The 15,923-nt window shown below is 41.9% G+C and overlaps 1 protein-coding gene across 1 annotated transcript in view; it reads left to right on the forward strand.

The window, feature by feature from the left end:
- Positions 1 to 15,923, forward strand: part of LOC122801243 (high density lipoprotein binding protein) — a 1,918,659-nt gene that overhangs the window by 1,767,753 nt on the left and 134,983 nt on the right. The window contains exon 27 of the mRNA XM_044070795.1: positions 4,666 to 4,800. Within this exon, the coding sequence (XP_043926730.1) occupies positions 4,666 to 4,800 (135 nt within the window). The remainder of the gene's footprint in view (positions 1 to 4,665; positions 4,801 to 15,923) is intronic.

Raw genomic sequence — 15,923 nt, forward strand, 5'->3', positions numbered from 1 at the left:
TAACCAATACGGCCAAACAGATTCAAGCCAGGGGAAGATCAGATTTACTTAAGTATAAAAAATCACAGGAAGTTACCACGCAAGGTAGGCAGCCCATTAGATTAGTCACCACGTATGGTAACAACACATCCTGGTTTAGACAAATTGTGAACAAACATTGGGATATACTACAGTCGAATCCATTCCTTAATGACATTCTTCCTGAAACCTGCGCTTTTTCTTACCGCAGGGGACGTACTATTCAGTCTCAGCTAAAAAAATATTAAAGGTTCACACCAGTCACTAAACTACAAACAACACTTTTTGGTGATGCCTTACTGGGTTGTTACCCTTGTGGACATTGCAGTTTTTGTCAATACATTAGTAAGATGAAAGAATTTACCAGCAAAAATACCCCGAAGATGTTCAATATTAACATCTTCGGGAATTGCAGCTCTGATTGGGTGATATATTTGGCACAATGTACTTGTTCTGCGTTTTATGTTGGGCAGACCTCTAGACCCATCAGAATTAGGATTAGTGAACATTTGAGTTCCATCAGAAATAGAAGGATTACCAATGCTCTATATAAACAGTCAACATCACACAGGAGCGTCATTTAGGTTTATTATAATAGATAAAATCCAACTTTATAGGAATTTCAAGATCGGGTGGCATACGAAACTTAATAATATGGAGAACAAATGGATTACCACTCTTGGGGCTTTCTTCAAGCCAGGATTAAATGAACATCAAGTACATGATGGATAGTCCAGTGAATTATTTCTAATATCAGTGTTGGCCCTTAATAGGCAGGCTGTATATGTTCAAATAATGATCATCGGACACTTAAACATTCAACTCACTATCTCATAATCACATTCCATATACACCATATAGACTCATTTCAAAAATATATATTTTTTTGATTCTTGTAAAAAAACAACATAAGAATATTCTGGCTATATATTACATTAGCCATCTATTCTATAAACATGAATAATAATATTCATGAATAAGTAATTGTAAATTTTCAGGTTGTCAGGTGCATGTGGTTTAAATATGTACCATAAGCATATTTCTGATGAATATGTTCTCAATTGTACACTGTATATGTACCCATTATACAAGTTCCAATAGGTTGATACCACTTTAACATAAGCGTATAAGTAGAGGGCCAGGATGTTAAGGTGCTTGTGTATGCTAATGTTTTTGGATTAACAAAGAAGTCACATTGATAAAGGCTTTAACAGCCGAAACTGGTTTGTGCATGTTTATGGAAGGGTGACTTATAGCAACCTTGAAATAAATTATTTGGAATTGTATCTTGCTGCTGTTGCGTGCTGGTCCCTTTTTGTTTTCATGTTCATGGTTTGGACCGAGCACCATTGTCTTCTGTGCGTGCCTCGATGTCCTTCAAGAATGCAACTGCAGTCATAACATATGGGTTGTCCTGCCTCAGGCAGCCCTCGGTCGGCCGGATTCCAAAGTCTGGGTCTGACGTCGGCTGATGTCGCATTTCTCTCCGACGTCAGAGCGGCTGGAGTATATAAGCATCAGCCGACGCCATTTTCTTCAGTCTTTCTTGCCACGCGGTGCCCGAAGCAGAAGCAGTTCGCAAGTGCCGGTCGATCAGCTCCTGTATTCTTCGAATCTGAAGTCATCAAAAAAGCCAAGTACCCCGTTGGGGACCTTTTCTTGCCTCAGCCGATGTCAGAAATTACTGAAAAAGTTAACAATTGTCTGTCCTGTGGTAAACAAATACCTCATAAGGATTTCCACTCTTACGGTCTTCCTTGCCTTGGCCCAGACCATGACGTCTCGGCCTGTGTCGCCTGTGCTCGCTTCAATAAGTGCTCTCTCAGGCGCCAGGCGGAGTTCGCTGAAGACTTTTTCGGCGATAAATTTGCTTATACAATGCCGTCGGAACTTCTGACATCGCAGACTCCTAAGAAACGAAAAGACCGGGACCGACATCCTCGGCCCGCGTCTTCCACCGACTCCACACCAAAACCTACCGCGAGTGCTCCGGTTCCCCCTGAGACGGCTATTTCACCACTCCGAATCGAAGCCTAAAAATGAGGGAGAAAGGATACTCCATACTTTGGGTGTCCACAGACAACTCTGGCACTATCTTAGCAGAGCTAAATATTTCAGATATTTGAATCAGTTGTTCCTTACTTGTGAAGGTAAGAAGGGACAACCTGTGTCAAAAGGGAGTATTTCTAAATGGTTGTCTAAGACTGTTTACCTTATACTCACCATGACAAATCTATTCCAGGCAGGGTGGAGGCCCAGTCAACCAGGGGCTTGGCTTCATGTATGGCTTTTTGGAAAGCGTTAGAATTTAGACGTGTTTAAGAAGTATTGCATGGTCCTTTTGTACATCTACAAAACAATATTGATTCCTTCTCTAGGCCTAGGTCATGTTTTTGCTAGGACCGTTCTCAAGGGGTCCTGGACCCTTCCTCCTCCCAAATATAGTTAACTATGATAATCTAACTATATAGGTAAGCTTTATTAAAATAAAATGAAGCGTTTGAAATTTAAAATACGCTTTTCGTCCTAAAACAATATTCGGACTTCTTCAGAGTAACTGACAAACATCTACGTAATGAAAAGAAATTGTTTAAATTTAAAATCATTACGCAGATGTTTGTCAGTTAGTCTGAAGAAGTCTGAATATTGTTTTAGGACGAAAAGCGTATTTTAAATTTCAAACGCTTCATTTTATTTTAATAAAGCGAATTGGATAAGCGTTCAGCCTAAGCGGATTCACTTTGTTCAAAGTTCGTGTTTTTGTAGCAGTTGTATATAGGTAAGCTGCTGCAGTACTAATTTCTATGAAAAACGTAGTACATTTGTATAAGTTGAACTTTTCATAACAGTAGACATTCAAAATGATCACTGCTGCAGTAGCCGCTCCCTACCTCCATCATCCTTTTTTGTGTTTTTATGCCAGGAGGTGGACATTTTTTTTATTCCTAGCATTGTCCTTTCAGGGCTAAGCCCTCCCTCTCTCTGCTGGCAAGACATGAAAGCTGTGAAGGGCTTTGCGCCCAAACTTGTCTTTCAGCTCATTCTGAGCTGCTTGACATTTTGGGCACATGGAAGGTGCCCTTTAGGTTTGGAATTTTGGTCAGTTATATCCTTGGCAGGATATAACCCATATAGCTAAGGCTACTGCAGCAGAGGTCATTCGAACATCTACTTTTATGGTAAATTCGATTTGCACAACTGTACTTTCATGACGTAATGAACCGTCAGTTAGATACTAAGCTTCGGATAGAAAGAATCAAGTAAATGATTCAGATAGGCTTTGCAATAAGCAGACCTTATCAAAATGTCTTGCTCACTATATTTGCTTTTGCTTCATTTTCCATGGAACACTTGTCAGGCCATGTCAAGGTCCATTTCATCAGAGGTGCTGTATCAACCACAGCCTGCCTTGGGAACGGAGTGGGTCAGTACCCAGCAGCCTACTCTGTATCTGTTTCAAACACAGCATAGGTTTTGCATCCACAGCCTGAGCATGTTTTGCCAAGACATTCATCCACAGTCTGCTGTAATAGTAACCCAGTCAGAGCCGTTAAATCTTCCCAAATGCTATGACTATAACAGTGAATATTAGTCTGAACATGGCACAATGTTTTTCTTAGGTGTGTAAGTGTTCCTGTACCAGTCAGGGCAGAATGATCTGAAGATTTCAGTTGCACCCTCATGTATACCACCACCATCCTGGTGAATGAAAGGTTGTTGATTGAGAGCAGTAGGGTGAAAGTAAAGCTGTAGTAGTTGGAATGGCTGAACTTCCTAGGCAAGAATGAATGCAACAGTGGTTATACTGTACCAGCTGCAGTTGTAAGTTCCTAAGGGTACTGTAGTCTTGAGCCCTGAGCAGTCTTCTTTCTTAGTTGAAGACTATAGAACCTGGGGATACTTGCCTTTGGTCCCCCCCCCCCCCCCGGAATGTGCTATTTCCAAAGTTTTTCTAATCCTCGCCTCTGTAATTCCTAATTTATGAGAATTGTCCACAGGCAGACATCCTCCTCATCTGACTACTGATGCTTTCAGATTTTCACTCTTCCCCCAACATGTCAGCTGAGCACAGCTAAAAAAGGGTACTTGTTTGTGCCATTTTCAAGTCTGACTAGTTTGGCATGATGTGATTTTTATCATTGATGGGTTTCAGTGCTATTGTTTCAACTCTTTGGGATTTGTTGGTTTGTGCTTCCGTCCTTTAAATTTGTTATTTAATGATGCAGTGTTTTAAATGCAACTTTTCTTGATTTGCCTTGAGGTGGTTTGATGCAGACTGCTGAATCAAGGGGTGTGCTGATAAGTTTGCTCTATTGGATCACAAGTATTTTACAGACATGGTGATTTCCACTGTGGGAGTTTTGCCGGGGGATCAGCTGATTTTTAAGTGGTAGAGGAATATCCAACCAAGGACCTATCCAAGAGGGTTATCTTATCTGCCAAATATAACATTTGTTTACAAAGTGTAGTGTATAGCAAGTCTTTTACTGCTGTTGAGTTTTAGAACAGACCTTACAGTTTTACATTATGCATGTAATTCTCATTTAGGAAAAGCATTTTTTGTAATTGTGCATCTTATGAAGCCATACTTTACAAAAAATATCCAGAGTTTAAACAAACCCAAAAATGGTTGCATTTGTGTTGTAGATGTCTGATGTTGTGGAAAATGAGACTCTTCAGTCCTTTATGAAGCCCAGGGAACAGGATGAAGTCAGGGCATCTGCTCCATCAAGAGGCTTTGTGGTGAGGGATGCACCATGGACTGCGACCACTGCTGAAAAGGTAAGCAAAGCAGTCTGATACTACATATCCTTTCCTCTTGCTTACTTGCTGTCTTCAGAAATTCAGGTCAAGTGTAGTGTATATATGTATGTATGTGCATGTGTGTGTGCGCACACGTATATAGTACTACAGTAAATCTATGGTTGTTTACTTGATGCTTTTGTTGAAATACTTTCCTTCCATGCAAGGAAATGGCCTGCTGTTTGCTTGTCAAAGAAGGTAGTCTGCAGAATTGCACAAATTAAAAAAATAGCTGCAGTAATCATTAGATTTTTGATTGTGAGTTTAAAGTTTAGTGCGGTTATGCCATCTTAGTACAAAATTTTTGGTAAAGCAGTTTTAAAACCGGCTGAGGCATATAGTATAAACATTTTTAGAAAGTGGAATAAAAGTCCTTAATAGATTTAGGTAGACAAGATAATATTGCTTTGCTTTTTATTTATTTCATATTTATTTATTTATTGACATTTGTTAACCGGGTTTGTCCAACTGGGCTTGTGGCCCATTTTCAGTGGAGACCTGAGGAGAAAAGCTCCAGAAATACATTTTAAAACAAGTACAATTTTAAACAATATTGATATAATAGCAGTTATAGCAAAACAATTCACATATGTTGGGATACATGCATAAAGTTAGTTGCATTTAAAAGAAGCTTAAGTAACAATTTTACACTGATATAGTTCAATAGGTCAACAATGAACATTTTTTGTTTGTATAAAATTGTGCAAATGCATAGTAGACGCATTGGAGAGAGAGGTGTAATGAGGTACTAAGTATGGTCCTTTTGAGGGTACATAAAGGGAAGGAAGACTAAGTAGGGTCATAAAGGGCAGGTTCTGGAATTGAGAAAATAAGCTTTTAGTTCATTTTTAAATTGTGAGGTGTGGGAGATTGAATGTAAGTCAAGGGGAGGTTTGTTCCAAGCATGGGCAAGAGAGTGTTTGTAGAGTAGTTTGCCTACTGACCTTTTTGGTTGGTAGATATCAAGTAGCGTTGTCACCTCACAGCAAGACATTGTGCTGTTGGATTCTCAGCTAGAGTGTCTTCTGTGTGGAGACATGCATGAATGGGCATACCTTCATTGAAGGTTGTGCGTCAGGGCTGGCAAACTCTGCACGTAAAAAAATCTGTCAATCAGCGGACCGGAGTTCCCCTGTGGTGACCCCTAACCGGGAAAAGCCGAAAGACACAAACGAAGATATCAAGTAATTGTTGGTTAGAAGTATGGAGGATCTGGGATGGGATGTAGATGGAGACTAAGGAAGATAGAGATGGGACAGAAGGAGGGTTTATAAAGAATAGAGTGTAGCATATGAAATTGATAAGATAGCAGAAACTGGGGAAGTTCAAGCCATTGAAGAGAGTTTAAAGAAATGCAGTAGTGTGAGTTGTATGTGGAGTTAGTAATGAATATAGCTATTTTATGGTAAGTCTATTGCAGTTTGTTTAGAGTGGAGGCCTGGATATTGGTAAGAACTGGGGAGGCATATAAGAGGGAGGTGAGGAGGAGTGGCCTGGCCCAGGGTAAGTCTAGGTTCAGGGGTTAGGAATTTTTTGTTCCAATATAGCAGACCTAGTTTCTGGTTTGTTTTTTTAATACATTGGAGTATGTGTAGATTGAACTTGAGTATGTCATCGATAATGACCCCTAGGAGTTGTGTGGGTGTCAGGTTGGATATTTGTATTGTTAGATGTAAATAAAAAAGGAGGTTTTGTGATGAGAAAGAGAACGGGGAAGGAAAAGTAGGAGTTAGGTCTTTTTGGGATTTAGGATCAATAGGTTGTGAGAGAGCCATTGTTCAGTGGATAGTAGGGCCTGTTGGGTCAGGGAGTGTAGTTCAGGAATGTTATTTGAGATGGATATAAGTGTGGAGTCGTCGGCGTACTGAATAAGGGAGGATTCTTTGCATGAGGTGTAAAGATCATTGGTGAAGATGTTTAAAAAAAAAAAAGGGGGGGGGGGGTCCCAAGATGGAGCCTTGGGGAACACCAGTGGAGATGGGAAGGAAAGGTGAGGAGGATCAGAGCCATTTGACAGATTGTTCCCTGCCAGATAGGTAACTATTAAACCAGGTAAGTGCAGAAAGGGGATAGGTGGAGATTTGCGAGTTTGGATAGTAGTAGAGGATGAGAGACCATATCGAAGGCTTTGGAGAGATCTAGGAAGAGACAGGAAATGAGTTTGTTGTTTAGGGCCTCTGCAAAGATATGAGTGAAGGAGAGGAGGGCAGTGGTGGTGCTGTGGTGAGGACGAAGTCCATGTTCGGTAGGGGTAAATAAGTGGTGTGTGAGGAGGTGATTGAGAAGCTGTGAGTGAATACATTTTTCTAATATCTTGCAGAGGGGGGACAGAATGTCAATGAGTCGGTAGTTTGAGTGGAGTTTCCACCTTTATGAAGAGGGATAGTGAAGAAAGATTTCCAAAGGGTGGGGACAGTTGATTCCAGAATAGATCGATTAATTATTATAGATACAGGATAGGCAATTGAGTCAGCAGCAAGTTTGAGGAATGTAGGGAGATAGATTGTCAGTGGAAGGAGAGCAAGGTTTTAGCTTGAGTAGTAGAGATTTGATGCAAGTAATGGGAACTGGCTCAAAAGGAAACAAAGTTGTGTTAGTGGGACTTGGAGAGGTGGGTGTCGATGTAGAGTTTGGCTTAGAGGTTACCAGATTTTGGATGGAAGAGATGGTGTTTATTCAGGAGGGTAGCTATTTCCTGAGAGGAAGATTTAGGGTATGGGGAGGGATTAGAGGGATGTCCTTCAAGAATGCAACTGCAGTCATAACATAGTGGTTGTCCTACCTCAGGCAGCCCTCGGTCGGCCGAATTCCAAAGTCTGGGTCTGGCGTCGGCTGGTGTCGCCTCCTCTCCGACGTCACCACGGCTGGAGTATAAAGGCATCGGCCAACGACATCTTCTTCACTCTTTCTTGCCACACGGTGCCCGAAGCAGAAGCAGTTCGCAAGTGCCGGTCGGTCAGCTCCTGTGTTTTCAGTACCGAAGTCATCTAAAAGCTAAGTACCCCGTTGGGGAACATTTATTCTTGCCTCAGCCGATGTCAGAACAAATTGAGAAAGTTAATTGTTTGTCTTGTGGTAAACAAATACCTCATAAGGACTTCCATTCTCTCTGCCTTCCTTGCCTGGGCCCAGACCACGACGTCTCGGCCTGTGCTGCCTGTGCCTGCTTTAATAAGCGCACTCTCAGGCACCGGGCAGAATTCGCTGAGGACTTTTTCGGTGAATCTTTTGCGTATATCATGCCGTCGGATCAACCGACTACCCAATCTGCTAAAAAACGCAAGGACCGGGACCGACATCCTCGGCCAGCGTCCACTACTGATGCTTCTCCCAAACCCTCTGCTAGTGCTCCGGTTCCTTCGGAAGTGGTAAATCTACCGCTCCAGGCCGACGACACAGCGTTAACATGACCTTCAGTCTCTGAGATCTCTCCGGTGCCGGTTGTTGATTTTCCTCCGGAAACCGAAGTTCTGGATTTACCCGACACCATTTCTGGGGACAAGGTTACGCCTGCACGTGGGGCTGCTAGGCCTCCTGTATCCATGTCCATCAAGGCCTTTGCACGTGCTAAGGCCACCAGTCAGGCCAAGGCCCATCCTAGACCTACTGCCCAGGCCCCTTCGTCTGATAAGCAAATCATGTCTCTGGCTGCTGATCTTATTTCCCTTATCAGGGGGTCTCAGCCTCATCCGGAGAGGGGTTCTCAGCCACCTGCAGAGAAAAGGCCTAGAACTGAGCAGGCGGACGACCTCTTTTCGGATGAAGCCTCTGGGGATTCTGAACATTCTGATAACCAAGAAGAATCCTTCCAGGCCTACGAGGACTCTGATGCTGAGGAATCAATTCCCTCTGCCTCCCCTCCTGAGGATTTCTCTTTTGGTGAAGTCCTGCATTCCATGAGAACATTTTCAATGGCAGGGTCAGGAATTCTCTGACTCCAGGAAAAGGCTTCGTACCTTCCTCAAGCTTCCCCAGCACAGGCCTTTAGCTATTCCACCTGTTATGGATGTTTTGGATGATGTTTTCTCTGACTCCAGTGCTAACCCTGATTCTCTTCCTCCGGCTCCTGTCAAGCCGGACAGATATTATAGGGTCCCTGACACCCACAAGCACCTTTTTAAGGCCCACTCTGTGGATCTAGAAACTATTTCACAGGGCCCCAAGGGAGTGGCTACCTCCTCTGCCAAAAACCCACTGCCAGCAGACAGGGAAGCAACGTCCCTGGAGAGATGGGGTAAAAGAAGTATATACTTCTACTACCCTGGCCATGAGGTCACTAAATTGCCTTTTTCACATGTTTCAGTACCAGGATTTTCTCCTGGATTTACAGAAAAAGTTAGCCTCTCCTGAGCCTATTGATAAAAAGGCATTGCAGGATCATATACATAACTCTCAGCAGGTTAATAACCATTTTCTTCAGTGTGGTTATGATGCACTGGAAGCTTTATGTAGGGCAGCTATGACTGGGGCTGTGATACGTAGACATGCTTGGTTAAAGGATCAGTCTTTGCCTGACCATGTTAAAGTAAAGTTACTTGATGCACCTTTGGAAAAACAGAAGCTTTTTGGTGCTAATGCACAGGATGTATTGAAATCCATAGAGGAAAAAGCAAAGTCAGTACAGACAGTCAAGGATTTCCTTCAGGTTCAGCCACCCAGATTCAGGAGAAACTGGCCCTCAAAGAATTGGTCCTTCCCCGGCTCAGACAAGTTTCAAAGGGGAAAAAGCAGACGTGCCCGAGGTAGAGGGCAATACCGAGGATCTTACAGGGGCCGCCAATAGCAACCTCCAAATCAAAGAAGTGGTACAGACAGTTCAGCTGCACCACAAGGACAATAGCAATGACTTGATTTTCATTCCGCCTACAAAGGTTCAAAGAGAAGCACCCTTGGGCGGAAAATTATACTTATTCTCACAAAACTGGCATATTTTAACCAAGGACAACTGGATTCTGGATTTGATAGACAAAGGTTACAGATTCCACTTCCACACATTACCAGTAAGACAAGGCATGCCAAACCTGCCACATCATCAAAGGGCAGAGGCACTCTCTCAAGTTTCCAACGCTGTTAAGTATAAAAGCAATAGAAAGGGTTCTTCCTCAGGAGCAAGGCCAAGGATTTTATTCAAGGCTGTTCCTTGTTCCAAGAAAAGAAAACAAATGGAGACCCATACTGGACTTGTCATCTCTAAACACTTTTCTCATAGTGCCAAAGTTCAAAATGCTGACGTTGCAGCAACTCCTTCCCATGCTGGGCAAGGAGTCTTGGCTGGTCACTCTGGACCTCAAGGAGGCATACCTGCATGTCCCTGTCAGACAAAGCTGCAGAAGATACCTCAGATTTCTTGCAGGGACAGAGCATTATCAATTCTCAGCATTGCCGTTTGGCTTATCTACTGCCCCCAGAGTGTTCACGAAATGCCTGGCATCAGTAGTGGCACACTGTGCAGACTGCAGGGGATTCAAATATACCCCTACTTGGACTGCCTCATACAAGCAGACAACAAACAAACCTTAAAAGAAAATTTGGACTATGTCATGCATCTACTGCAGGCCTTGGGATACACGGGCAACATTCAGAAGTCAAAACTACTGCCATCCCAACAGGTTATATTCTTAGGAGCCAAATTGGACACAGAAAACCAAATGGCCTACCTCACAGAGGAAAAACAGCAGCATTTACCAGAGTACTTCAAAGGCCTAGCAAAACTCTCCCAGCTGACTGCAAGGAAAATCCTGCAGGCCCTGGGGTTCATGGCATCTTGCATCCTTCTGATACCTTTGGCAAGACTTCATATGAGAAAGCTGCAATGGTATTTAAAAAACTTATGGTCTCAACACAGCCAAAGCCTAGAGGACATAATCCCACTTATTCCATGTCTGCAAAAAGAATTTTTATGGTGGGCTCAAGCCAGTCAGCAAAACATAGGCACGTCTTTCAACAGATCTCAAGCAGGCCATATGATTACAACAGACGCCTCAGACCATGGATGGGGGGGCGCACATGGAGGACAGATGCATTGAAGGGCAATGGACACCAAAGGAAAGACACCTGCACATAAACCAAAAGGAAATGTTGGCAGTGATACATGCAATCGAGACTTTCGAAAAATCACTACAACAAGGACATTTACTGATAAGGACGGACAACACCACTGTCATGTGGTACATAAACAAGCAGGGAGGCACTCATTTTTATCCCCTCTGCAGACTAACAATGCTTCTCTGGGAAAAGTCCCTGAGCCTGAAGATACATCTACAATCCCAGTTTGTACCAGGCAAGGACAATGTACTGGCAGACAACCTGAGCACAAATTTCATGGATCCACACGAATGGATGCTGCATCCTCACATTTTTTCTCAACTGACAAGGACATGGGGAAGACCGGATGTAGATCTTTTCGCCTCCCATTTAAATCATCACCTGATAGTGAAGATCAAAGCAGAACAACCGACAGGTATTTTGATAGCTCCAGACTGGCAAAGGCAGCATTGGTACCCATTGCTATTGACCATAACTCGGACCGAACCATGGCCTCTGACCCCATGGCCCCTGCTCCTAGCACAACACAATTACAGGACTGTACATCAAGACCTGAAATCATTACATCTGACAGCCTGGAGGCTAACATGATTTCTCCTCCTAATTCTCTCAAAATCAGTTCAAGAAATCCTGCTGGAAGCACGCAGGCCTTCCACAAGAAAAACATATTCAGCCAAATGGAAGAGATTCAGCATCTGGAATGCCAACAGGGGTCAGGACACAGCATTACCGAGTATACCCCAGATTTTAGAATACTTGGCAGAACTACTTCATACTGGGCTTTCATACCCTTCAATAAAGATTCATGCCTCAGCAATCTCAGCAAAATACAACTGTGACCCTCCAGTGTTTTCTCATCCGTTGCTAAGACAGTTTCTAAGAGGAATAAAGAATATCAAACCTTCCAGAAAACAGCCAGTACCTGCATGGGACCTCAATTATGTGTTGGAAAAATTAACTCTTCCTCCATTTGAGCCAGCAGCAAGTTCAGAAATGCAATTTCTTTCATGGAAGACTGCCTTCTTATTGGCAGTCACATCTGCAAGAAGAGTTTCGGAGATACAGGCACTCATGGCAGTGCCCCCCTTCCTCATTTTTCATCAAGACAGAGTTTCCCTAAGAACCAATCCTACATTCATGCCCAAAGTTATTTCCAGGGTGTCTCTAAATCAAGCTATTCACCTGCCTGCATTCTTCCCCAATCCTCAAAATGGGGGGGAAAGCTACTGCATACTTTGGACATACACAGACAGCTTCGTTACTACTTGGACAGAACTAAGGCCACCAGAAAGTCTGACCAACTGTTTGTAGCCTATGCTGCTGGAGTGCAAGGAAAAGCAATCTCCAAACAAACCATTTCAAAATGGATTGGACATTGCATAAGATTCTGCTATTCTTTCCATGGAAAAGGTGTGCCAGCCAATATTAGGCCACATTCCACCAGAGCTATGGCCACTTCCACAGCTTTCCTAAGAGGAGTGGCAACAAAGGACATTTTAGAGGCTGCTACATGGAGCTCCGTGCATACATTTACCAAGCACTACAACCTGCCCTTATATTCCAGATCCCGAGCAGGCTTTGCTTCGGCAGTCCTGCAGGGGATTTTAGCTACACCATCCTTATCTTAGTTCCATCCACCCCCAGCTTAGCTATGGTATTCAACCCATATGTTATGACTGCAGTTGCATTCTTGAAGGACATAGTACAGTTTTGTACCTACCATAAATGTAGATGTCCGATAGATATGCAACTGCAGTTGGATTTTCCCACCCTCCTACCCCTCTGTATCCTTCTTTTTGGGTCCCTACCCCTTTTCCCATTAGCTGGGGGTATTCCTATGGTGTATCTGCTTATTACTGTTGTGCATGTTTGGGATTATTTTTTATCCATTTACCAAATTTAGCCTTCCTAGGAGGGCACCTGGCATCTGGGGCAAGAAACACTGAAGAAGATGGCGTCGGCTGATGCCTTTATACTCCAGCCGTGGTGACGTCGGAGAGGAGGCGACACCAGCCGACGCCAGACCCAGACTTTGGAATTCGGCCGACCGAGGGCTGCCTGAGGCAGGACAAACCCATATGTTATGACTGCAGTTGCATATCTATCGGACATCTACATTTATGGTAGGTACAAAACTGTACTTTTTCCAGGATAGGATGATGTTGATAGTTGACCAAAATTTTTGAGGATTGGATTTGTTAAGCTGAGCAGAGCTATAGTGTAACTTTTTGTCATTAGTTGTATGTTTTTTGCAAGGTTCCTCAGTTGCTTGTATTTTTGAAGAAAAAGTGGTTTAGTTTTAGTCCAGGTTTTCCAAGCATGATCTCTGTTTCATAAGGGACCTAGTGTCTTTGGAGAGCCAGGGAGCATGGTTTGATTTTACTCTGATCTTCCTAGAATGAGGTAAGGAGTTTAGAGTATTCATGAAGATGCTATTGAAAGTGCTTACAGCATCGTTTAGGGGGAGGTGTTTTAGAATGGACCAATCTATGTTGTGGAGAATGGAGTTAAATTGGGATGAATTGAAAGTTGATAGTTTTTGACTGTCTTTTGATAAGGTGGGGTTTAGGAATATGGGAGTAGTGTCTTAAGATGGTGGTAGGGAGATGATCACTGAGGGGTCTGGTAAGGTGGGGGGAATTGGTAAGGATCCAGTTTATGGTGGAGCTGGAAGAGGAATGTTTATGGAAGCGAGTGGGAGATGTTATAAGTTGGTGGAAGCCGTGTAGGTGGATACCGAGTTGGGGGGAGTCAGTTGTAAGTTTGGACCAATCAATGTTGACATCACCAAGGATAAGTGTCTCATATGGTATGTTGTGGGAGAACCAGGATAGGATGTTTTCAAGAATGGGCAGATTGTTACCAGGAGGAAGGTAGATAGAGGCAATTGCAGGTTTTTTGTGGGGATTCAGATGGCAGTTAAGGATGATTATTTCAGCTGGGAGGAAGCCAGGAATTGGGGAAGGGTATGGTGAGAGGTTAAGAATGTTTGAGTAGAGGATGGCCACGCCACCACCCTTTTTTACAGGTATATCAGATTGGAAGATATTATAACCTGGTGGGAGTATTTCGAGAGGATGTGAGGGGTATTGAGAGCTATCCATGAGTGCAGCTCAGTGACTTTATTTGCTAGACTCTGAATATTCAATGAGTAAATAGTTAAGTATTTGGATGGAGATTGTTGTGACTGAGGTTGGTGACTGTTAAAGGAGTAAGATGGGGGCAGTGTAGAGGTAGTTTTGGGGAGAAAAGAGGGGGCTAGGGTTGGGATGGATATCTCCAGAAAAAAGTAGGTTTTTAGTGAGGAGAGTGTGTGTAGTAGATAAAGATGATAATCCCAGCGAAACAACAAAATTGCAAACACACCAAAGGTGAATGAACGCCAGGAATACAGGATACTGTGCTGGAAACACTTAATTTATTGACATAAAATAGGTTGAGCGCTTTCTACAGAAGTAAATCTGTCTTCTTCAGAACATCATAGCATGGAATCATGACGCTTATATATCATAATTGAAGTCCTAAATTGTAATTAAACAATAAATCAATTATTAAAACAGTGCTATCTTACACATTTCATACAAATGCAATGTATACATCTTGCTACATAACCACACTGAAAATATAGTTCATATAATTTGAACCCTACTAATCTAAAAAGCAATAAATATCTAAATCACTATTTTATATATACTAAATAAGCAAAATCACAAATTATTAAAAACAGTTATATAATGCCATTTGATTATTTTTCTAAAAGTGGAATAAAATGCCTTCTAAAGTGGCTATCAATCAAGATATGTATAATATATATCAATCATGATATTGGTAGAAAAAAAATATTTGTGAGTTGAATTTATAAAATAAAATATATATATATGTAACATATTGCCCAATGCATGTAACACATTATGTGACATATGATATATAATATATAATATAATATATGACATACAATATAATATGGAATGCAAACATTATATAATTACTGTAATAAATATAACAACATATTGCACAATTTATTGAACTAAACCCTGACTAGTGGTTTTGTAGGAATCATTTCATTAAGGCCTGGGGGTGCATCCAACCTTACCTCCCACCTGTTTCCCCGTCCCCCAACAACAGTTTTTTTGTTCCCCCCTCGGGTTGGGAAAACAACATCTAGAATTGCAAACTTGAATAGCTTGCACTGTGGACTTATTAATAAGATGTCTTGATAGTGCATTATTAATGTCACACTTCCTTATACAGTATATATGATCATATATCCTGTTTTAAGACAGCCCGCCTTACCCATTCTTACACATAGAAACTCTTGCAGGTTTGACAAACACTTAAATATATAACATGCTTAGATAAACAATTACCATTAGAAAACCAAATCTTACTCTTTAAACAATTGTTCAAAGTGATGTTGGGTGTATCCAAAATATAATTGCAATAATTACATTGGCCACATCTTCTAGTGCCTGTCCTCTTCACATTAATGTTTTCTGAATTTAGATTTTAATTCAATTATTCTTTTAAGTTATTTCCAGTTTTATACAAGTGTGGCTCATCAGTAATCTTGCTTTTAATGGTCTGATCACTGGTCATGATATTCCAATTTGTGGTAATAATCTTTTTACCTCTTTTGAATATTTACCATATTGGATAATACATGACCTTGTGTATGTGTTTGTATTTTCTGACCCGCTATATTGAACTAATATCTCCTCGGGTGTAGATTGTGGCTTATATTTTAATCCCCATTCATTCTTGACATATCCTGTAATGTCTTTCACCATATTGGGTGGATATCCTTGTCCAAGAACAACTGGCCAATATATTCCAATTCTTGGTCCACTATATGTCTCTCAGTAGTCATGCACTGCCCTTGATAATGCCATAGTGCAGGTAGCCTGTGGATTTTGGAGTGAAATTCATTGTCCTTGCTGTAGATCTGGACATCCAAGTAATTTATACTGTGCCTATCATATTGATGGGTGAATTTGAGGTAATCAGTATTGTTGATGTAACTAATGAATTCATACAATACTTCAACTTCACCTTCCCAA

Source organism: Protopterus annectens, chromosome 4.part1 (genome assembly GCF_019279795.1).
Source record: "Protopterus annectens isolate FY-2018-M chromosome 4.part1, PAN1.0, whole genome shotgun sequence".
NCBI classification, from domain to species: domain Eukaryota; kingdom Metazoa; phylum Chordata; order Ceratodontiformes; family Protopteridae; genus Protopterus; species Protopterus annectens.